The following is a 24,602-nucleotide window of genomic DNA, read 5'->3' as shown; positions in this document are numbered from 1 at the left end:
GCCTGCACTTTGAGAGGGAAGGGGGTGATAATGGGAAAGATGAGGGGGCAGAAGCATTTTTTACTTTCTCTATAAGTAGCAATTTCTATATAGAAAAGTCTGCCCAATTTTCTGACTGGTTTGATTTTGTGTTTTTCAAAATAGGCTGGTGGCAGAGATGTGTGGTCTTTGTTTCTGCAGGCAAAGAATTAGTGGGTATCTACTGCATGCTTTTAAATATTTTTTTAAACTTTATTTATTTTTGAGAGAGAGAGACAGAGACAGAGACAGAGACAGAGCATGAGCGGGAGAGGGGCAGAGGGAGAGAGGGAGACACAGAATTGGAGGCTGTCTCCAGGCTCTGAGCTAACTGTCAGTACAGAGCCCAATGCGGGGCTGCACCTCAGGAACCGTGAGATCATGACCTGAGCTGAAGTCGAACACTTAACCGACTGAGCCAACCAGGCTCTCCTATTCACTGCATTTTTAAATACAGATGTTTTTTATTGTTGTTGTTTTGTTTCCGCCTTTTACTTTGTGAAACACCTGCAGGTTTTGGTAGTTTTTTTGTCTGTTTGATTATCTATGTATCTATGTATCTATCTATCTGTCTATCATCTATCACTTATATTTTTAGTTGTTTTATTACTAGGAATAAGTTTCATTAGGTTTGTTAGCCAGACCCAAAATTAAATGGGGAGATGTTTCCCCTCATCACACCTCATGACATCTTCTCCTTTTAGAGATGTTTCTATTATCCTTAGATTACTTGAATTTGAGACAGACTATACTTGTTGAAGGAAGGCTTAGCAATTCACATTGATTAAAGATAATCACAAGTTTCAAAGTGATTACAAGTCATGTTGAAGCAAGATTAACACGAAATAGAATCTTTCCTCTGAAATTCTGTGAAACAACACTGTAGAGGGGAGGGCTTTGGGACCAAAGCAGGACCAGCTCACAGGTGTATTTGCAACAAATCTCCCTTATGCACGTATTTATTATTGCCAAAGCACAGTAGTCCCATATTTCTTTATTCATGAAATAATTCTGAATGTATTCCCCATACATGAGGGTGTTTCATAGTTGATTTATCATAAATACTGAAACGGAATTATATTTTATGGATACTTTCTGCTCTTCATTTAGTTACATGTTGCATTAAGTCAACAAAAGCTGTATTAAGCGAACACATTATTTCAATTTAAATATAGCATAAGATTGTAGTCGGTAAAAAATTCATGAGTGCCCTGCAGTATTTTGTTATTTTTGTTTTGTGTTTTAAATTCGGTGGGTTCTCGTCTATTCACGAGTAAAATAAAAAAGAAGCCGTGAAATTTATCAAATTAACTGGAATGCTTCCTTATATTAGTGTCACACACCACAGACTATGTCAGGCATGTAGAGAGCACTGATAGTTTTGTTAATGGAATTCTAAAAGTTATTCTGCAATCAAATTTTAAAGTTAGGGTTAGAATTTACCTGTTGTAAATTATGTACAGCAGACATATTTTCTAATATTGAAGACACACGTTTTAAAATATACACTAGGAGTACAGGATCAGTGTTTCCTGTGAGGTTTTTTTTTGTTTTGTGTTTTTACCTTAAGGATAAGGAAGATGGATGCCAGAGTTCTGTTTTTTCAAGCACTTAATTTAGAATCTATCTTCAGCTTTATTTACTAGTTGCCCAATGGTTTCTACAAACACATTTTAAATTTAGTATTTTTTTCTATGTCAGTGACCATTGAAAGGCTGTAGCATGAAAAATAAACATATATTGGACTCTGAGAAGAATAATGTTGCCAGCTCTTTACACAGTTTTCTAAATTAAGCTCATTGCATGGATAATTTCCTGTAACCACAGGGGGCCAGGGCTGGCTGGTTGACTGGGAGAAAAGAAATGAGGAACAGAGCGGCCTGCATGAAGCAGGAAGGAATGAGGTATACTATTGCCTAATGTAAAGGAGATAGACTAATGTCCCCATGCAGAAAGGTGCTATGAAGTTTACTCAGTCAGGACTAAATAACTGATCTGGAGAAAATGCATGGGCAGTCAGTGAGAAATGCAGACGTCAAGCTATGTGAGTGTTGTGTTGGTGACTGGGAGTGTCTATGGTTGTTTTGCTTGAATGACGCCCACTTTTCTAGGACTGTTAATGGTGGTTCAATTTCAATTTAAAGCTTTTCTATTGAGCTTTTGAATTATTGAGTAGGAGATAATGATGGGCCTGTGATCAAGTTGTAAAGTTACTGGTTAAGTTGGTGCTGGGAAAGGAAATTCAGCACACAAAAAAGCCTTTCACTACAACATAGGATTTTTGTTGGGGTGGGGGGAAGCATGCTAGATGAGGAAGACAGAGAACAGCACAGTTCAAATCCAAGAAGTTGGTGAAACTCTGAGCCATCAGTTATAAAGGGTAGAAATGTTTTTTCTGTGTAATGAAAAGCGAAATTTCTGCTTCAGCATATTATCATGGTATAAAATTCAGTACTTGCATTTTCTATAGGAAGAGATCTGAAGATGTGCCACAGTAATAGAAAATCTGTCTGGAAGCAGTACTTTGATTTCTAGCATATGTCTTTTTAAATTGGGAGATTTAGAAATGCATAAACAGATTTCCCAGTGCTTCCTTCCTCTCTAGGTGTGGTACTAGTCTAAAATGAAGCAGGATATGGGATGGGTGCTGGCTTGAGGGGGCGTGATAAACGGGGGAAGTGCAATGTCTGAGTGCGGCACACCGAGGCAGCTGAGATGCTTCTGTAGCTTGGTGCAAAGAGAAAAATACTCGACTGAACTATTTAACCAACACATTTATTTCTAAACTGCAGACTTGAATTGTTGCTCGGTTATTCATACATTCTTATATGAAACATGATAAAAATACAATGCATTTATCACTGAGGTGCTGGTAAGAAATTAGGAAAGAAATAAACACACATTGTTTGTGACCTTCTGCCTTCCATTCCATCCCTCCCCCCTTCCCACCCCCAAGCCCCTGCCTGGCTCTCACTTTGGCTCAGTTCACATTATCATACATCTGAAACAATAAATAGCATTCCTTTCCTGGTCACATATTTGCCGCTGGGTATTCTATTGCAAGGAAACAGACCACTGTGAGGATACCAGTCACTTTGTTGCCAGAATTTCCCTGGAATTGCTGGTTAGGGTATCGTGTGCTTTGTTTTGTTTGGGATGGGAGGAGGAGGGAAAGCCGATGTGTGAAGACAAAGGTGAAGAAAGCCATAACCCTATTGCGGGTCAGGGTGGGTACTTGCTGCTGTAATAGATGACAGTGTGTCGACGGGCATTAATATTTGATGTGCATCATTATATTATATTTTATGCGCACCTTCACAATATTGTGAAGGAGTAAGGTTGCTCTAGACAAGGATTTATATGGCCAAGTGCAGTGGCTTTTACTTGGTGAAATTAGCACACATCCTGTCCTTACAACGTCAAAAGGGATGCTTCTGTTTATACTGAATAAACAGGCAGAGGCTGGGTCCAGCCTTTTTTAAACACACTGTATTATCTTGAGTGCATAAACAAGACTGACAAAATAGTTTTTCCTAAATGGCACACTGATGCATTTTGTATTCTGCTCCGTGGAAACAAAGACTTAGCTTCTGTCATTACAAAAGACCCTTGAAATGGATCTGGAAGTGAAAGCTTATGCATTATGAGATTGACCAATGAAGAAAACTGAAGAAAATGCTTAGATCTACAAAGGCTTCTGCTCATTTTTATTTTCTTTTGCTGAAAATTGAATACAAGTTCTTGGAAGCATTATTTGCTCACACAATGCCTGACCACATGTGCAAACCATTAAAAGGGCGTAGTTTCCCTGCCATTTTGATGTCCAAAATAAAAATGTAAATGCTAATGGAATGGTTTCTCCAGTTATGCTCCAGCTGTCCTTTACATCATTAACTCTTTTCTCAAGTACAATGATTCATTCATGACAATAACCTAAATAAGACTTTTTAGAGGTCTGAAAGAACCCAGCCGTGAAGGGAGGACAGTCCAATGATAAGGGGGTCAAAAAAGAAGCCAGTATATTCGATTTCTGGAAAGATAAGAATCTGAAATCACAAAAGCAGTCAGCCATGAGATTTTGCAATATTAGAGGAATACATTAAGGTCAATTTATCTTATTGATTGTTTTTCACAAAGACCACTCATCAGAAAATAAATGAAGTTTCCACATCATTTATTCATTCACTCATTCCATTAGTATGTTTTTAGTGCTTCCTCAGTGTTGCACTTTGACAACATATGACAATGGAGTGCCGGAATATCAGAGAGGAATCCTGTCCTTGAGGAGGTTGCCATCTAGTACAGTACTGAAGATAACAGGTACATAGCCAATTAGAGGGTAAAGGGGAAAAGGAGCAAATCAAAAGAGAAAAATGATATGAATGTGGCAGGCAGCATCTGACATGGTCCTTAATGACCCAGGCTCCTCGTATCCATGTCCTTATGTAATTCCCACCCGCACCTTTGAGGGTGAGGCTGGTCCCAGTAACTTTTCTCACCAAAAACAATGGACAGGCTTGGTTTCATGGATATATGACCTATCCACTCAGAGCCCTGTACTTGGTTTAGTGTTCTGTTGTCCTCAACTTGAAATTTTATCTTTGAATTGCATGAGTGAAGTTCAGTGACACAGTGGAGCTTGCACATGAGCCGAAGAATGAGATTCAGTATGTGTCTGCCTCTTTTCTTGGCTACCCTATTCCCATATAAGTGTTCGCAATGCCCCATGAGCACAGAATTCCAGTGGAGCCTTGGTTTATGGGAATTCAGTGAGAATCAAAGCAAGGACGAAGTAAGCGGTCTACTTCTACAGTTGAGTAAGTGGGACATTGACAGCCTTGTATGACGTCTTCATATAATGTCCTTTCCATTCAAATAACTTGTTCAGAGCACAGGAAGAAGGCAATAGCATCTTCAGAAACACAAATGACTAAGGAACTCTATCACATGTATATTTTTATTCATGTTACTTCCCTTGGTTAACTGACCACTTGCACTAAAAATTATGACTTTGAAAGAAAAAGGACAACCCATAGTTCATTGTTTTTTTGGTCCTTACTTACTTACCAGTAAACCTAAGGTGGAGAGTGTTGGTAGAATGTCTGAGCATCAAGAAATAAAATAAAATAAAAACAGCTGAGTTAGTTTTGTGTAGCAGTTTCCACTGTTCTGGTAAGAATGAAATATATATGCATGTATGAGCTACAAAGTAAGATTGTGTAATTTTAGTGATTCTATATACAAATTAAATGGCCTTATATTTGCACTTAAACTTGGCTTTATACAATATAAAAATTAACAGTAAAAATATACTAATAATTTTAAAGTTTAATCTTTTTCTAGTCAGAATGACATAGCAAATAAAAATCACCATGACAACTCAAGAAAGAGAGACTAACAGAAGAAAGGAAGAAAGCCTTTAATAGATTTTTTCTCTGCTTTTTGAACCAGGGGGATCACATTTTCCTTTTGTGTTGGGCCTTGCAAAGGGCAGGCCATGATGATGGGATGTCACTTCCAAAATTAGGTTATAGAAATACTCTGGCTTTAGTGATGGAGGAAATGGGATTGCAGGTAGAGGAGACTATGTAGTCTAAGCTAGGGCAACACTTCTTAAATCTTTTGATCTCAAGACCCCTTTATAATTTTAAAAATGTTGAGGGCCTTAAAGTAGCTTTATTTATGCAAATTATATCTACTGATATTTACCATAATAGAAACTAAAGCTGAGGCATTTAAAAATTTTTGTTTGTTAATTCATTTAAAAACAATGATATACTTATTGCTATATTTTCTAAGAATAACTTTAGCGAGAAGAATGGCAATGTGTACACTGTGCCATTAATGTTTCACTTAATAGAAGAAAGCTAGATTCTAATTGAACTAGTCAAGATCCTATTGACTAACACATATTAAATAGGCTGGAGAAAGCTCGCTGTGCATTTGCGTGAGAATGAGATGAAAAAAGCAAATAGTATCTTAACCAGATACTGGGAACTACTTATCTAAGGTATGGAGATGGGAGAGTTCAGATGGATGGTATAGAAGGAAAAAAAAGTCTTAGGAAGATAGATCTCAGAAGGCTTGAGTACCATACCTAATATTTTATTCAGTAGGGGGTTTGGCAGAACTTCTTTGTTGTTAATGCAAAAGCCACTCTTGCTCTCCTTCCTTGCTCATGAGAGTCAGAGCTGCAGAATATTTGTCTATCATATGCTTAAAAGTGGCAATTGAAGCCTCAGGACTAGATACACGTAATATACTGGTCACAAAGATAATATCAGATATTTGCTGAGAACCAAGGATTGTCCTAAGCATTTTATATACATCTCAGCATTGAATACTTAACAAAAATCCTGTGTGTAGACAGCTCTCCCACTTTACAGATAGAGAAGCTGAGGTTAGACAGGTAACTCAACTAACATCACAAAACTAGCGAGGTTGCTAGGCCTTTATGTTAGAGACCAGAATAAGCTCTTGAGTAGAACTTAAATAGAAATTTCACCTTCAACAGACACAATTTTAAATTGTGTCCAGCCATGGTATACAGTTTTCAAATAAAAAAAAAGAAAAAAATCTGGATTAGTTTCTGCTTCCTGGCTTTGTAAAAGGTAGAAGTGACCCCTTTGTAAACTTTCAGGAAAAATAACTCCTGACTCTGAAATCAGAAGATCATTCAGATAACTATACATACTCATACACATCTCTTCTAAATTCTGAATAAAGCAACAGTAAAGATTGGTCAAATAAAAAATTAACGTTTAGAGTTAAATTTAATTAGTCTATTGAAGAGGCAGAGCACTTGTGGCCCCATTGGCTTTCTCTCTGGAACAGTTGTGAGGTGACCTGGAGAACCTTAGGAAATGTGTTACACTAGCAGTGTAAGAAAGATTATACCTGCCTTAAAGTCACGTGTTGGTTGTAAGTTAAAGTTATGTGACTTAGAAGGTCAGTCATGACATCCTTTCCCTTAATGCCTCAGAGATATTCTTCACAAAGAAAATGACCACATACTTATTACATCCCAAACAGACTCAGCATCAGGATGGTTTTCCCCTTTCTATGAAAAAAGCAGGCTATTAGTAGAAATAAAGACTCTTGGCTTTGCAACATGTTTTTACATTTTGTTCATGGACATGAGATGGAAAAACAAGATGAAAATGATTCCTTTATTGAGTATTCAATTAAAAAATGTCATGGCTTTGCCATTAGTTTGTATAAATCTTAGAAATGAGTTTTAAACGAGAGAGGGTTATTACGTTGAGGAAAAGATGGAAGTGTATAACCTTGGGCAGATCGTTTAACATCTCTCTGCTTTACATTTACAGGCAGTAATACAAAGAGACAGGATTATATGATCTCCAAGGTCCCATACAGCCGGATTGAACACACTCTGATTATTTGAAAGGCAATTTGGCGTAGTAGTGAGAACTGTGGGCTCTGGAACCAGACAGCCTGCATTTAAATCCTGCTTCAGCCTGCATTTAAATCCTGCTTCACTCCACTTAGTAGCCACAATATACGACATAGGGTTTATCTTAACTCTACAAGCCTCAGTTTCCTTACTGGTGAAATGAGGATAACAACACTAATAGGATCCTTTTGCATATTAAACACAATCATCTTTGTAAACAATTGGCATTGGACTTAATACAAAATCAATAAACAGTAGTGTGAACAATTACTATTTATTTTACACTGTAAATTAAACTTTTTTTCCCCTTTAACAACAACAAAAAATAACTTTCCTAAGAGTTTGGGATGGTATGGTTTTTCATGGTTTAAACTCTTTAATCTATTTAACACCTACACTGTTTTTTGAAGTATGAAAATAATTCCAAGCATTCATTTCATTTATTTAATCCCAAATAATTGGTTGGATTGTTTTCACTCCCTTTCATCCCCTACCACAGTAGGATAAGTGCTAGATTCAAGGCCTACTTAAAAGGCTGCTTTGGAGACTTACAAATTTCTCAGATAAGCTAGGACACCATCATACAGGTCACCAATAATGAGAGAATGAATAGTATTCCTCCAAATCATAGTCTGAACAATAAGTTATTATAAAATAGGCAAATAGAAACATTTTTGAGTTATATGTTTTTGAATAAAAAGTTCAAAGACAACTCCAGTTAATGGATTATGTTCTGATGCATCTTTCTACTACCCTTATATAATAAGTGTTCAAATTCTCTTTACATGGAGAAGACACTGAGACGTGGGAAGGTTAAGGAGCTTGCCTAAGGTCACACAGAAGTAAGTGACAACACCAAAATTTAAGCTTAGACAGTCTGAATTTAGCATCTAAGCTCTTAATTAGACTGATTTTAATACAAAGGTCCTCTGTTCATTCAGCCTTCTGCCTTCTGCTTGTTTTACACAAAGTCTATGATTTCTCCAGATACTGAGCTACCTCATGATAACTATCTATCTAATCTATATGGTATATTATCTATGCATACAATCATCTGTCTATCTATCCACCCACCCGTCCATTGATCAAAGCATGTTTTTTGTCTATTAAAATATGTCCAGCATGATTTGAACTCTTGGTTAATGGCCAATGAATACAGTTTTGTCAGATATAGTTTTAAGTATAATTTCTCAAAATTAAAATTAGGTCACTACAAGTAGTCAAACGTTAAGCTAAAAAAGATATTAATTTCCTTCCCCTTCTACCCTCCTCCCCATCCCTCCATGGGAAAAAAATCACTAAAATGTTGCACATTGTAGGAACTATATTTGGAGGCCTCATATGGAAAATTAATTTCTGCTTTATTCTTGTAAGCTTGGTTTTATCTTCCTAAATACATCCTTCTTATCAGAAGCCCATCAAACATTTTGCTCTTCCCTTTTCATAAATTGCCTTACTTTAGGCTTCTGATTCTGTTTATCTCTGGTGCTTTTTCTCCCTTTTCATAGGCATTGTGGTGCTGGAGATCTGGAGGCACCCCAACCGGTCTCTCAATGTCCTGAACCTCAGGCAAGTCAACTTAATTCATGTTCGCCCTGAAGAGGAGGCAGGGAGGGTGACACAGCCAGCCAGCTGGAGGACTTCACAGCCTATTTCTCACTGGGTAGAGCACGGATGGGCAAGTAGACACATCTGCAGTTAAGTTTTCAGGGCCACCCCACTGCAATGCCTTTGGGGATAAGCACATTGGAAGCTTGGCCATTGTTTTGATCCATTTGTGTGTCTATGCTAAAGACACCCTTAACTGAGTGGCTTATAAAAATAGAAATTTATGTCTCACCATTCTTGAGAATTCCAAGATCATGGCACTGGTGTCTAGTGGTGCCCACTTCCTTACAGATAGCAGTCTATGATATTACAAGGAGAAGGGATAAGTTGGCATTCTGGGTTCTTTTTTATGAGGACACTAACCATGAATTCTCCACTCTCATGACCTAGTCACCTCTCAAAGGCCCTACATCCTCCTACCATCCCCTTGGAGGTTAGTTTCAACATATGATTTTGGGGGGAAACAAACATTCAGACCATGGCAATATCATTTGCCAACTTTGAGTCTCTGTCTTCTTTTAATGACCCTTAATTCTTCCATTGTTTTCTATTTCAAGAGTCAATCTCACTCCACATCAATGTTTTCTCACTGATGTAAAGTTTATTAGTTTGAATAAGATATTATGCTGTAGTAATAAACAATCTCAACATTTCAGTGATTTAAAATAACAGAGATCTATTTCTTATTCATGTTTTGTTTCACCCAAAGACCCAAGAAGCTGTCACCTACTTAAACATTGCCAGTTACTATTCCAGAGAAAGGAAGGAACTTGACAGAGTAGGTAGGAAATCAGAAATATTTAGTGAGTACCTGGGCAGTAATTTTATCTTTTAATTAAATAAATGGAGGACAGCAGCTCCTCCATATTTTTCTTCTTTGGTCACTTCCAATTTCTTTTCTCTTAATTAATATATACTGGTATCTTTCTATTTTCATTAATTTGTCCTTTCTTTCCAATATCAAATTATTTTCAGGAAATATTTTGTGTCCTTTTTACCCAACAGGATTTTTGCTATGCCAGTGTCTATTTTCATTGCTCAGCCCCAAATTCACTTTCTTTATTAGATTTCTCTGAACTCCTGCAGCTCTTCCTGTCTGCATCACACAACTTAACCTTTAATTATTTGCCTACTGGGCATTCCGTGTGTTTCTGCCTTTTAACAGCTGAATCAGAAAGTAACTTTTTCTCATCACCTCCCTCTCATGCTCCAAATTGACTCTACCTCCTGATCCCTATCCCCACTATTCTTCCTTCGTGCTCATCCTCAAAATCTTAACTTCTCTTCAATTTTTGCTCTAATCTCTTGCTTCTTATAATTGTGCCATTTGCCAAACTCTTCCATGTGCACCGACTGTGCTCATGTGGGTCATATGACAGTGAAGGTGAAAAGCACATTACAGACTCCAAATACAAAGGTATATTGTTCTTTATCCCTTTAGTTATTGTTCTTTCCTTCATTTATTTATTTATCATTCATGCATTCACGTACTTATTCAGGCCCTAAGTGCTTTCTTGGAGCTATGTTTGTTCCTGGGGGAGCCACAAATTATATCCCAGTCTCTGCTTTCCAGGAGGTTACATTTCAGTTGAGGAAATCACATATGTATACTTCTAGCTAATTAGGTACTGACAAAATTGAAATGAGAGAAAGTGCCATGGGATAAGGGAGAAGGGGCAAATGGTTACTTTCTAGAGTGGTCTAGTAAAGCTCAGGAGGAAGTGACAGTGCAGATGACTAAATCAAAGTACTTCCAGATTAACACATCTGAAGGCTTCTCAGTATACTTAGAATAAAATCAACACTTGTCACTAAGGCCTGCTAGAACCTTCATGATCAGGCCCCTTTACAACTTCATTTAAGACCTTAACTACACTAGGCTTCAGTCAGCTCCTTCAGCACACCAAGCTCCCCTACACTCTGGTGCCTTTAGACTAGAGGTTCTCTCTGCTCAAAGTTCTGCATCTACAGATTTTTATGAGGCTGGCTCTTGCCTTGCCTCCTGTTTGAATCCATGGCAATCTTCAGAGAGGCATTCCCTACATACCCAATCTTGAGTGGCGTCTCCTTCCCCCAGGACCCTATTTTCAGAACATTTGTTATCTGAAAGTATCTTGCTTGCTTACTATTTTATTTCTTTATCACTTAACCCCGCACTCCTCCATCTCTCTTCTTTTTAGCATGTCTATGTCACCATCTTGGATGAGAACTTCCCCAAAATGTAGGCTCTTTGCAGGCTGGAACTTGTTCTATGTCAAACATGTATTGCCTGGGCTCAGACAGAGGATGACTCATCAGACATACTAAATAATATCCACTGCTACTGTACAGCTTTCCTGACTCTAAGCTTTCTCTTTTAAGGCCATTATCAAACTTTCATTACTGGGTTCTTTCTCCTTAATTCTACTTTTACTATGTAGCAAATGTTCTGGCCAGAGGGATATATGTGGAAGTGAGAAATGCCACTTCTGAGACTGGCTGATAAAAAACTCCCATGTATGATCTTTTCTTTGCTTTTGCTTTCTATTAAGTGAGTAAATAGAACCTCAATGATTTAGGGAAGGGCAAGCCCATGGTATGGAAAGAGACACAGTTCTGTAAAGACCTTATGAAGACTGATTAGGAATGCTTACCTTGAAATGTGATAAGAGTAAGAAATGTGTGTGTGAGTGTGTTTGTGTGCACGTGTGTGTGTTATATCTCTGAGACTTTGACACTTATCTGTTATAATATTTAGTGTTGTTAGGTAGAAACCAGACATTAGCAATGGAAGGAATGCCCCAAGGTAGAGCCGCTAGTCCTTGAAGGGGAATGGTGGAGACATGAGCTGAGGCTAGGACAGTAATAAATAAGCTACATGTTAAAAACCCAGGGACACAACATCCTGACCTGTGGCTTCTAAGACCTTGGGGCTGACATATCTAGAGCCGTAGGTGCAAAGCATATGCTCTCCTCTTCCTCCTCCATCCCAAGGTAACCCGTAGGGTTACCCATAATTCATTTGCATTGTGGGAACAGCCCCACCCGAAGGAGAAAGGCTGCCAGGACCATTCCAGTACAAACCTTGTAAGGTCAAAAACCCCCTCACAGCCTGCGGGAGGAGTTTCCAAATGATTGGAAGCAGCCTCCATTAGCGACCACGCCACTGTATGTCACTGCTCCTCCCAGCCTAGAGAGATGCAGCAAATATCGGATCCTGAATCCACTTCATGGAACCTGCCGGCTCTCACACCTTAAGAGTGTACTTTGCCTTTAATAAACTGCTTTGTGCTTGCTACTTTCCTTCTTGCTGTCTTTATTTGAGCTTGGGTCCCCATGTTAATCTTCTTGTGGGCAATCCAAGGACTGAGACCTCCATTTACATGATGCAGACTCTCCCACCGGTAACAGTGTTACCTGAACTAATATTTGACAACTAAGTCTTCCATCATTCAGCTATGGGTACTTTTCTGGCCCTTCAGTTACTACACACAATCTCAGTGATAAGCTATTCTTCCTTCTGAAAGGACAATTTCTATAACTACCTTGACATCAATCTTTTAGTATTATGCACAAAAAGGGCATGCACCTTGGACTTAGAAAAATCTGAGGTTGAACTCAAAAACTGCTCCTACCTAGCAACATATGCATGTTATTGATCTCCCCAAAACTTGGTTTCTTTCTTTCTTTTAATGGAGGAGATTAAGACCTGATTTACTGCAGCTTTGTAAAGGATTAAATGAGATGGCTCACTTGACCTCTATGGAGGCTTTTTTGCCTTCCCTGCTAATTAAACATGCATTTCTTTTTCTGTTTTCCCAGAGAAATGTCTCTCGCTCCTCTACACCTGTAAAACTCCTCTGAGTCTTGCAAGTTCAACACTGTGTCCCCAGTTTTCTGGAGCACAATGTTTACAAAATAGGTCACAGTATGGCCTCTGGCTTTGAATCTTGACTTTGAACCTTAAGAGCTAAGTAAATTTAGACACATTACTTAACACCTTTGTGCTTCAATTTCATCATATTTAAAACTACAATAGTAATAACACCTTTTAGTCAATGAGGATTACATGAGTTAATAAATACAAAGCCCTTAGAGGAGTGCAGGGCACAAAGTAAGTGCTTACTAATGCTTGGTTGTTTTTTTTTTTTCCAGGAAAAATAAATTAAATTAAAATTAAACTGCATACATCAATCAAATATAATTTATTTCTTTGTTATAATAATTTGATATTATATTTGGATGTTTTAAAGTACTGGATTTATGTTGATATCTATGTTTATCACAGAAATACATCACTAATGTTTGCTAATGTGAAGACAGTATTTTATTTCATTTATTATTTTTGCATCTCTCTTACTTATTGTATATTTTAATATCTGTTCATGGCTAGCTGTAATCTAGCATTACTTTTATTACCCTGGATAGTACAATTTTGAGAGTAGAAAGCTCATTTTAGAATGAGCTCAGAGAACAGAGAAAACTACTATGTCAAAGACTTTAAAAAGACTGTAATGAGTAAAAAAAGAGCTGTGGTAAACAATCTTTAGAAGATCATCCATCCCAAGTGCATCATCCTGATTTCTTATGTTTCATTCATTGCTTAGTGGTGAGGGGATGAGTGGATCCACTCCTGATTGATTTTACTTGGCATTGGGTGGGGGATTAGAAAAATCAGATCTCCCTTTCCTTCATTTATTTTTTCTTTACTACAATAAGCATTTAGATCTTCAGTAATATTGATTGTCTGACTGGGTGTTGCATGTAATTTTACAATTTGTTCAATCACTTATTAGAAAACACACATCTTTCTTGTAGGGGAATGTGTCTGGAACAGACTGATGTTGGCTGCAGAGGATGGCTTGCTGATTTGTTGTTCAGATGAACTAACACACACGATATATTACTATTTGGAGGTAAACCACTGAAGACTAGCAATAGTTTCTACCCAATTTAAAACACCTTTGGGAGGACAGTTTCTCTGTAAATAATGCTTATGCCTCAAAAAGCTATTTATTACGAATGCTCTGGAAACAGACAATGAAATGCTTACAGTACACGTACTATCCAGTCTCTTGGAGTTAACCAAGAAAAATGTGTAAGGTAGACTTAGAAGGGAATTAGGTTTTTGGTAAAATTTTTAGATCTCCAAATTCAGGACAGTACTCTCAAATCCATTCATCTTGAGAAGTGCACACATTTTGAAAGGAAAATTCTAATCTGTGCCACAGAAGTTATGTTCAAATCTAAATATGTTCTTCATAAGTTTATTTAGCATTCCTAACAATCTCCAAACTCAAGTTAATTTTACTTAACCTTAAGTAAAATTTTTGAGAGGGGGTTCTGTTGATGTGTAAAATATGATTTTGTTTTCATTAAAAATATATATTGGCACATGTATGCACACATACATAAACACAGATGTAGGGGGAACACATACCTCCAAATGTTGCAGTAGTTTTCTTGGAATGGTGGGATGATGGAGATGACATTTTAATAGAGTTTTTGTATTGTTTTTATAGAATTTTATATAACTATATTTCATATATTTAATATAGTTTTTTTTTCAAATTCTCTGTGATAAACATGTGCCACTTTTATAATCAGAAAAAAATTTATTTTAATGTAACCTCCAAGAAGATCTATGAGATTGGGAAATAAGAAACTTGACATGATATGTTGAAGTGCCAAATAGAAAGACAGAGCAGAGCACTGCCCCTACCCTAGGGATTAAAACCCACCGGCATGGGGGCCATATATAGCTGCCATTTCATTTAGCGATTTTCCCCTCTTTCTCTACATGCCATAATTTCTATTCTTATAGTAAGAATATGCATTTGTAATAAATTGTCTTTTGCTACTTGGAAAGGGGCACACAGCCTGTCAGCTACTCCCAAAGATAGTAAGGACAACTTTACTTAGCAAATGGCTTACTGAACAGCGCCCCTGTTCCTTGGTGCTCTCTGCCTCTTGCACACCCTGTGACACATGGCTGATAGTGGCACACCAGCCTTAAAGGAAGGAGGAGTGTCAAGTAGCTCATCTCTCACATGCCTCTTTTCTCGATAAACAGATCTAAAACCTATCAGTAGCTAATATATAAATAATATCCACCCTGGTCCATAAACTAGATTGCTACTGTCACTTCAAAAGCAGCAAACTGAGGTTGAAGCAGCTCAAAATAATCAGGTTTGGGTGAAGATATGTCTGCTCTTTGCAGTCTTATACCTAATAACCTCATCTAATTGGGCACATATTGTCATAAGGACATTCCCCATAGATAATTCAATGCTTCCATGAAAGATGACACAAAACAAAGAAAACCATACAGTCTCAAAGTAAATGTATACACCTAGTGACAAAAAATACTTCTAGGCCATCTAGACAACGTGGACCTGTTAGTGGTGGATTTCATCAAGTAAGTCTTTGTTTTCATATTCTACTTCAAGAAGAAAAGATGTGAAATTCAGTATATGTGTATGTATATAAATAATGTACACTACACATGCACACACGTGATTTTTGCCATTAAATATATGAGAAGACAGTGAGTGGTGGTCTCTGGACTCAGTCTGTTGGGTTCATATCCTAGCTCTTCCACTTCCTGTTGGGCTTTGGGCAGTTTGTTTAACCACTCTGTGCCTCAGTCTCCTTTCTTCAAAATGGGAAATATTAATGCATCTAACTTCATGAGATTATTAGAAGGATTAAATAGCTCTATACATGTAAACATTATGATGGTGACTGACACGTGGGAAATAAACCTTTGGAAGTTCTGTCATATTCTAATAACTATGAGGTTCATACTTTCATTCCTGAGACTGGGGTGTTACACTGGGATGTTGGAAGATGGTCAGGTGTTCTCTAATTCTAAGAGGGGGGTGATCTTTGATTCAGAGTATACTAGAAACTGAGAATCAGACAAGTCTAGAGGAAATTGAGAGTAAGAACATGGTGAGCGAGCCCCAAAAGTCAGGCGAACCCCATTAGCAGGGTATAGTCCAAAACAAGATTCAAACAGCAAGTAAGAAGAGAAACAAGGAACAAAAACAGTTAGATTAATGGTAGAAATACATGTACTTAGGAATTTTGTTCCTTTGTTCTGCCTTCGTGCAGTATTTCATTATTTTTATGTAGAATGTAAGTTACATGATTTATATTGCATGAGCTAAATAAAAATGATAAAAACATATAAAGCATATGTTAAAGTTTAGAATACTTTACTCCTATGTTTCTTGGTAGTCCACACCAGATTTATGTTTGTATCTGTTATACCCTAATTAAGTTTCATCAATCACTATATGATAGCATAGTTGTGCTATAGTTACTGAGAAAACCTCAAAAGGACCTAAGTGAAAAATTTCAAAAGCACTTAGGTGAGAATCTAATTCCTTTGGAAGGAGCCCCATATCATAGGAGACCCGAGGTAAGCCTTTGTTTTAAAGACCATGGTTTATTTTCAAATTCAATTTTATTTTTTAAGTTCCACTTTTCACAAAGTATNGCGGATTAGTTGTTATTTGTTGTTTGTTTTCTGAGATTGCCTATTGTTCACTTGAAGTGGCATTGTTATTCATTTATCTCTCAAAGTGACAAAATGTTCAGATTCAGTGTGCGAATTTATCACTGGCAGCTACTACACAAGGAAGTTTGGGTCACAGATCAGGTATTTATTGGCACAGATCATTGTACAGACCGTGTAACAAATATTAGTCCTCCTATTTACCTCTAATTGCATTCTAAATTGTATTTCATTGTGTAGAATTAAAAAAACACAAGTTATTTTTTCTTGATTAAGTGGAGGAATACATAAAAGAAAGAAACAAACCAAACAAACTTTTGTATTTGGCTATGGATTTGCTAAAATATCTGCATTTTCCCTTGAAATTGTGGGAATGGAAAATAGGTGTGTTACCCCAAATCAAGAGCTGCATATTTCAGTCTCTGGGAAAATTTTCTGGGCAAATGGAGGCATTGAAGGAAAGAGATTTGTCTTTACTCTTCAGTCCCCACCCATCTATGCAAACAAAATGCCATGGCAGTTTTCAGAGGTGACAGCACTGTCTTCATGGTGGAAGAAAAGAGGCAATTTGAGGGAGGCAATATCCCAACTCCAGGAATCTCGAAATTGAAAAGGTTTTCTCATAAAGTCATATTTACAACCAACAAAAACCTTGGATTTTTTTCAAGACCAGACCTATTTTTGTTTTTGTTTTTATGTGTGTCTTTATTCTCTCCATAAGTAAACTCATGTTAGAAGTCAGTCCTAATTATGGTAAGTTCATTTATAGTTCTGGGGCAAGAGAGCAAAGGAAATCAATAGAAGAGAAACACCCTGAGAGGAGCCTGAATGAACTCTTGAATCACTAAGATTTTGTGACTAATCAGCATCTTCTTCTTTAAATATCCCATAGACAATCCTAACCGATCTTTTTACTTAGTAGCAAACAACTGGAAACTTTCCAAATGCAACGCAGTCTTTTTGTTCAGTTGTTGACTGGTAGTAGTTTTAAGAGAAATCATTTTCTGTATTCTCTTCAGAGGTGTCTTAATTTTCCCTATCAAACTCGGTAATCCAAACGCACTAAAGTCAGCAGGACCTAATGCCTAATTTGCTACTATGTGTGGTGAAATCTAGTGCCAACGACCATCCACCGCCATTGCCCTGCTTCAAATATTCATGATTCTCCACAGTCCAAAATGCATTAAAGGTGGGAATAATGCCAACAACACAGTCTTCCTAGTGACTAGGAGCCTTCTCAGACCAAAGAAGCAAGATGTTAAGGACTTCAAACGAAACTGTCTTTGTAAGAGATACTCACAAAAGGAATGTCAAAGCCCACACCCTGTCTCAGTATGGAATGCCAATGAAACAAAGAAAAACATAGATGCTCATTCAGTTTCTCTGAACTCAATTTTATTGCAACTACTTTGCTTTTTTCCTTTCTTTTCCATTGCAGTCAAATTCAAGGATGTTCTGTGGTAAAACTGGAAAACATTATCAATGCTTTCAAAGACAAAATAAATGACTACTGAGGAATTAATAGAATTTTAGTCAATAAGATTTTGCCAATGGAGGCTGAGTAGCATGTAGATTGTGATACAGAAGCAAAGTTAAAATGGAAACAGGAGCTATAAAGCATACATATGAAGCAAATACATATAATTTAAGTTGTCCCTTTAAATCATTTGTCACGAGCCACATCTGCATTTACACCTGTGCTCCCTTCCTTGATCTATGCTGACACTCTGAAAATGTTAGGCACACAGCCAATTTATTACCCAGTCATTCCTATGATCAGACCCAGCTATCAACTTGCTTTTTTCTTATATTAAATCAAGTATCAACCCCGGGGCTCTGAACTACTTCTGACTGACAGGACCAACAGAAAGTTCTAGGCTAATTACTTCTTAGGAATAGTTCCCAGTGCAAAGAGAGTTACCATTGACCTACTTTGTACTTACAGAAATAATTTATCAGGTAAGATAATTAAGGGAATATAAACCTGTTTCTAAAACTAACCAAGTATCAGAAGTATTTGTTGAAATCATAAGTTGGCATTCCCAGTGCTATCAGATGGGCTTTATTACTTTGCAATGAGTCAATTTTATTATGTTTGACTTATTTATAAGCCATTCTTTTTCTTTATAAATTATATTTGGCAGGATGCATTTGAGAGTCTCTTTGATGTATAAACATGTTAGTTTTGACGTTTTTCAGTCTAGATATAAAGAAAAACAATCTTTTAAGCCCTTCTTTCCTTCCCCTCTAACCCCTTCCCTATAAACAAGCTTACACATCCCTTTGCACAGGTGTTCCATTTGCTTGAACATCCTAAATAAAGGGATGCCCCAATATGAGAATGGATAGATCTACAGTGTAGAACACTTCCCATGTGGACTTTTAATTCTCTCTTTTGGAAGCTTAATTCCTTCCTACACTGTAGGAAAATAAGTGTAACTGGAGAATCTTCTGTAGGAATGGTGGTTCTCTGCTATTGAGAAAATCTTTGGGTTTCTACAGCCTTGATGTTCTCCGTAAGAAGAAGGAAAAGGCAAGAGAAAAACCTTGAAATGAAATCATGGAATATAAGTGAGGGGCGTATATGAGCCTATAAACCATCTGTTTTTCTCAAAGGCGTTAAGATAGAATGTCTTTAGTATCATGGTTTATCAATGCCCTCCTCTAATTATTATTTTTTCCCTTCTATTTTCCTTACCCTTCTACCATTCATTCTTTCGTTTATCTTCTCCATGTCCAGCGTGACTTGTCTTAAAAAAATTTTTTTTTAGTGTTTATTTTGGGAGACAGAGAGACAGAGTGCAAGCAGGGGTGGGGCAGAGTGAGAGGGAGACACAGAATCTGAAGCAGGTTCCAGGCTCTGAGCTGTCAGCATACAGCCCAAGGTGGGGCTAGAACCCACAAAGCATGGGATCATGACCTGAGCCAGACGCTTAACTGACTGAGCTACCCAGGCGCCCCCAGTATGACTTGTTTAACTCAAAAACTCGTCTGAAAAGATCAAGTGACTGTGATTGACTGTAATTGATCAACTGGCTTTTTAATTCTAACAAAGATATATCTTCATTCAGAAAATACCTAAGCATTTTTGAATAACTTGACTTAGATTTTGTGATGAAATATAAAGTATTAATTTCTTAGGCCAGTGTTAAAGAAAGACCAGGAATTAATTTTTCATCTTTGTTTCAATATCACAAATACATTAGTGTTTATTCACATCTTGTTATTACTTCATAATGCAGGATTGAGGAAATCTGCATGTATGAAACTGTGGTTTTAGTTAGTCTCAAAGGCGAAAATAAAATCGAACACTGATTTGTACTCCTTGTTGCTACCCTGCATATGCAGTATGTTTGCGAGAGGACCTGGTCGTGGTTCCATCTAAAATCAACAACACATCAAAACCGCCCTGCTTCTGTTGACCAGTGCTAGTCAGATCACCCCCCAACTGCCCTCTGTTATACTTTATAGCCTCTTTCCTTCCATGCCTATTTAATTTCATTTATCGCTTTATTCTTGTGTCCTTCAGCTGTTTCCAATCTGCCCTTCATGGTCATAACTAAATACAAAATGTTAACATGCAAAGGTATTTATGTAAATGAAAATCAATACGCTTATCACTTTCAGCGCCATTCCTTCTTGCTTACATTGGACATTTTAAGTACATTTTATTTAAATGCTAACAACTTTTCATTCTTGCCTGGGAAGTATAATGATCTTCTTGGCTCCCTGCCCCCTGCATCCCTCTAATCTTCACAGCTATAGCCACTTAGCCCCATCTGGAGGTTCAGCTTTATTCCGCATTTTGGAACTAATCTTGTCTCTAGGCTGGGGGCGTACAAGATGTCCTAGCCAAAAGCTAACTGATTCAGCATCCAGTCAGCCTTGCTGCTGATTTCATTCTGACCTTGTAATTTATTTCTGAGATCTAGACGCTTGTTTCAGCCCCTCGTAACCAAGGCTTGGCTTTCTACACCAGTTCCGGCAAGTGGGTATCTACCCAGTTTTGCCTGGACCTGTCTCTGTTTTCCTGATTCATAACCAATTCTTTGATTGAGGCAAAGTTCTCCTTTGCCCTCCTTGTTCCCTTTGTATAACTGGGTTTCTTTTTCTGAGCACCAGTTGCATGGCTGGGACCCATGACCTCCTGCTGGAGGTTCTGATGCCACCAACCCTGTGTGTATCTGCTCATTCCACCTGCCCTCATACCACAGATCACAACTTTTGCTAGAATACCAGGAGTGACACTCCTCGCCTGTCCATTTTTCCACTGCCTGCTGCAGACATCTCCCTTGTCACCAGCTTGAAGCCTGCAGGTCTTGAGTCACTATATCTAAGCTGCCTGCAATCTGGCTATTTTTTTTTTTTATCCAGACATGGCAGGAAAGAAATATTATTTTAATTGCATCTTTGGCTGAATTGTGATGCTAGCACTCTCTAGTTAAGTTCACCTCACCTCTTCATTGTGGCCCTGCCACTTCAACACTCCTCTTCCTCTTTGTAAAGTGAAACAATGGTGGCATTTACCCCTAGGGTTATCTTAAAGATAAGCGAGAAGAAAGAGTTTCCAGATGGACCAAACCCATAGTAAGGAACCAGGAGTTTTTAGCTGCTATTCATATCATTTCTTAAATTTTTGCATCTGCAAAGTAAACTATGTTACCTAAAGATGGAATGGAAATTCTTAAGAAAAAAACTAGGAACCCATGTGAACTTTTTAAGTAAAATAATTGACAGAAAGATAATTAAGCCTAAAAAATGATGTTGACCTACAGATGTAGTCACCAGGAACCATTAAAAATGGAACGTTTAAAGGATATCTTTCCTATCAGTGTGTCTTAATATATATAATGGCTATGACTATATAGAGCTCGAAAGCATTTAGAGAGCAAAATGATTCTTTGGGTCAGTCATTTATTTTAAAGCAGTATTTCATAGTCATTTGGAGGAGTTTTAGATAAGTAAAAATTTAAGCCCTAACTTCTCTGAAATTCTGATTTATTAGTTTTGGGGTGGAACAAAAGAATTAATGTATCTAAAAACTTTCTGGAGTAATTGTGATGATCAGCCAAGTTTGGGAACCATAAATTCATTAGCCATTAAGATGCCCAAAATGCTCTTAAGAAAACATACATTTATTTCCCTCAAGATGGTTAAATCAGTACATAAACTCTCACCTGGCTGCTAGCTGCCCATTGGTGAGAAATGTTTGGCAGGTATGGAAACTCTATTGATGTCTGCATTTATTAATGGGTGACTAATTCACCTGGCTATAGTGTTTAACTGTAAGTACCTGATTAATTTACCCTAAGAACTCCAGTTTGCTCTGTTGGAATCCTCCACTTAATCTGCATTCAAAAAATTTTTTTAAATATTTTAAGTGCAGACTGTTTCACTCTTGCCAAAATTATCTTGCTTTAACTTTTTTCTCCTTGTTCTTTTGGTGAATGGCTCCCTCCACCCACAAACTTCTGATCCAAATTGTTGTTTTCCTCCAACTCTATTGAGATATAACTGACATATAACATTGCATAAATTTAAGGTGCACAATATGTCGATTTGATATGTTTATATATTGCAATATGATTAACACCATAGTGTTAGCTAACACTTCCATCACTTTTACACAATTACGATTTCGTTTTTTGTGATAAGAACATTTAAGATTTACTCTCTCAGCCACCTTGATCAAAATGATTGTTAACTCCTGTAGACAAACATAGTCGTCACAATGAAGAAAACAAAGGGCACTGGCTGTTTTCCTGAAAGCTATGTGTGTAAATGAGGAGGAACCCTGACTCCTTCCACTATCATGCCACAAAGACCCACTCTAAACTCTCCCTTCAGGAAAGACTAATACATGTGGATGCCCTGGAGGACTAACATTTTGGGACTCATTCAAAATAATGAATGTTAGTCGTTATTTGTTCAACATATCTTTACAGAAGGAGTTGAGTACTGCTGGGGTAAAAGGAGAAGTTGATCCTAGAGAGGAGGAGAGGAGCCCAGAAATCATTCTTAGCTTCACTGCCTTCTTAATTCAGCTATGGGAGTGCATATGCGTAACCCTTAAATAAATTTTCTGCAGTAACTCAGATCCACCATCTTAGAAAGCAGATCGGCAACCAACCACTGTTTATTGGTTCTTAAGAAACTTTCTGACAAATATGATTTTTCTACCCATCTTTTAACATTGACAGTATTTGGGGGTCTAAAAGATATCTTAGTGTATGCTATCAAGTAATGAACGCTCTTAAGAGCTGCCTGATTAGTCCAGCTCTTAATTCAGCTTCAGAAATTCTTTGCTGTTATTATAGCCCTCAATTTCCCCCTTAGGAAATGGGTAGGAGAAAATGCTGAAAATATCTTTTAGGAAATGGCTGAGGGAGTAAAAGAAATTATTGTTATGATTTGTTTAAAGAATAAAAAAGAACACGTTACCAGACATCCTCGGCATCTTCATCACATTCTGCACCAAACTGGCAAATATCACAGGTGGAAGTCTCCTTTTGACTGGTTTCTCCTGAGCCTTCGTGAACTGGAGAACAGAAAACAAATAAACAAAAAGAATTCAGATAAGTATGCTTAATACCAACACTCGAAGACTATTCTAAATCAAGGCTACTTTCCCAATAGACCAGTTTGCTTTCGGGGCTTCAAAGAATGTCTTGTTCACCTCTTTTCTTTCCTAAATTTAAGGAAAACTCTAGCAATAATATGCACCTATTGCTATGTGGTAAACACTTCAGGTTTTTACAAGCAAAATGAAACAGCAAATAAGGGGGTTTACTGGATTTATCAAAAATACTTGGTTAATAAGTAGACCATAAGAAAGAGTTATTAATTGAAAGGGATTTAGATTGTTACTTGCCTAGAAGAAATATCTCATGTTTACTTTACACACAATACTTTCACTCCTAAACTATAAATCTTTTTCATTCAAAGGCTTTTACACATAATTAAAATATTTAAAAGGAAGTCGGCTTATTAGATATGTCTTCTCTCTTTTGTTTTTCAAAATGCTTAGTACTTATAAGGAAAATATGTTGATTATACATTTTTAGAAAACAGCTTTGAGTTGGTTTACACAATAATTTCTTGGAATCTTATATAAATATTTCACAGAGCCCATCATAGTGATTTCCTTCAGGAGGTTACAAAATACATATTTCATTTAAAAATGGATATTCTCATTGATGAAAACTATTGATATGGTCTTTTTTTCTCCCATAAATTACAAGTATAGAAATATGCAATATATAACTTAATTATGAAATTAACTTTTCAAAATCAGGACACAGTTGTGTAAGTTGGACTCAAATATTTTGACTCCAAAGTATGAAAATCTGAGCAACACTTTTGAGATGACGGATTATTATTTACTCAATTAAAAAATACACAATTGAAAGCAAAAATAGTTTCACTTATAGATGAAAAATTCCAACAACCTAACTACTATATAGATAATTTTATTCTGTGGACATATCATATACTTAAAAAACAGATGTTTAAATAAAGAGGATCTTTTTCTTAAATATTTTTGTTTTATTTTACTTTCGAGAGAGACAGAGACAACGCAAGTTGGGGAGGGGCAGAGAGAGGAGAGAGAGGATCCCAAGCAGGCTTCGTGCTACCAGCGCAGAGACTGATGTGGGACTCGAATCCATGAAGGTGTGAGATCATGACCCAAGCTGAAACCAAGAGTTGGGTGCTTAACTGACTGAACCACCCAGGTGCCCCAGTAATCAAGAGGCTCTTTAAAAAGTTGACTTCTGCAAAAGGTTAGTTATTTTCAATAGAAAATGAAAATAAGCAATTAAGTATGGCAATTTCTCCAATCTTTATGGACCCTAATAAGATCACATCATATTTAACAAAGATACAATGTATTAAGATGCACATTGAAACTAACAAATCCAATCCTACTTATTTTGCTTTAATATGATATTTTCCTCATTTATTCTTTGCCTATTAGCAAGAGAGTTCTTAACATTTTCAAAGGCAGAAGACTTTATTCTTTGCTTTTCTTTAATTTACTGCTGTGCACGTGATTTAATTTAC

General features: G+C 37.1%; 1 protein-coding gene across 1 annotated transcript in view; it reads right to left on the bottom strand.

Annotated features, from left to right (window-relative positions):
• TMEFF2 (transmembrane protein with EGF like and two follistatin like domains 2) overlaps window positions 1–24,602 on the bottom strand; it is a 226,278-nt gene that overhangs the window by 72,537 nt on the left and 129,139 nt on the right. Inside the window, exon 5 of the mRNA XM_077780218.1 lies at window positions 22,983–23,079. Within this exon, the coding sequence (XP_077636344.1) occupies window positions 22,983–23,079 (97 nt within the window). The remainder of the gene's footprint in view (window positions 1–22,982; window positions 23,080–24,602) is intronic.

The sequence above is a fragment of the Crocuta crocuta genome, unplaced genomic scaffold, assembly GCF_008692635.1.
Source record: "Crocuta crocuta isolate KB4526 unplaced genomic scaffold, BGI_CrCroc_1.0 scaffold38, whole genome shotgun sequence".
Classification (NCBI taxonomy): Eukaryota; Metazoa; Chordata; class Mammalia; order Carnivora; family Hyaenidae; genus Crocuta; species Crocuta crocuta.
This window is presented reverse-complemented; position numbering and strand designations above follow the sequence as displayed.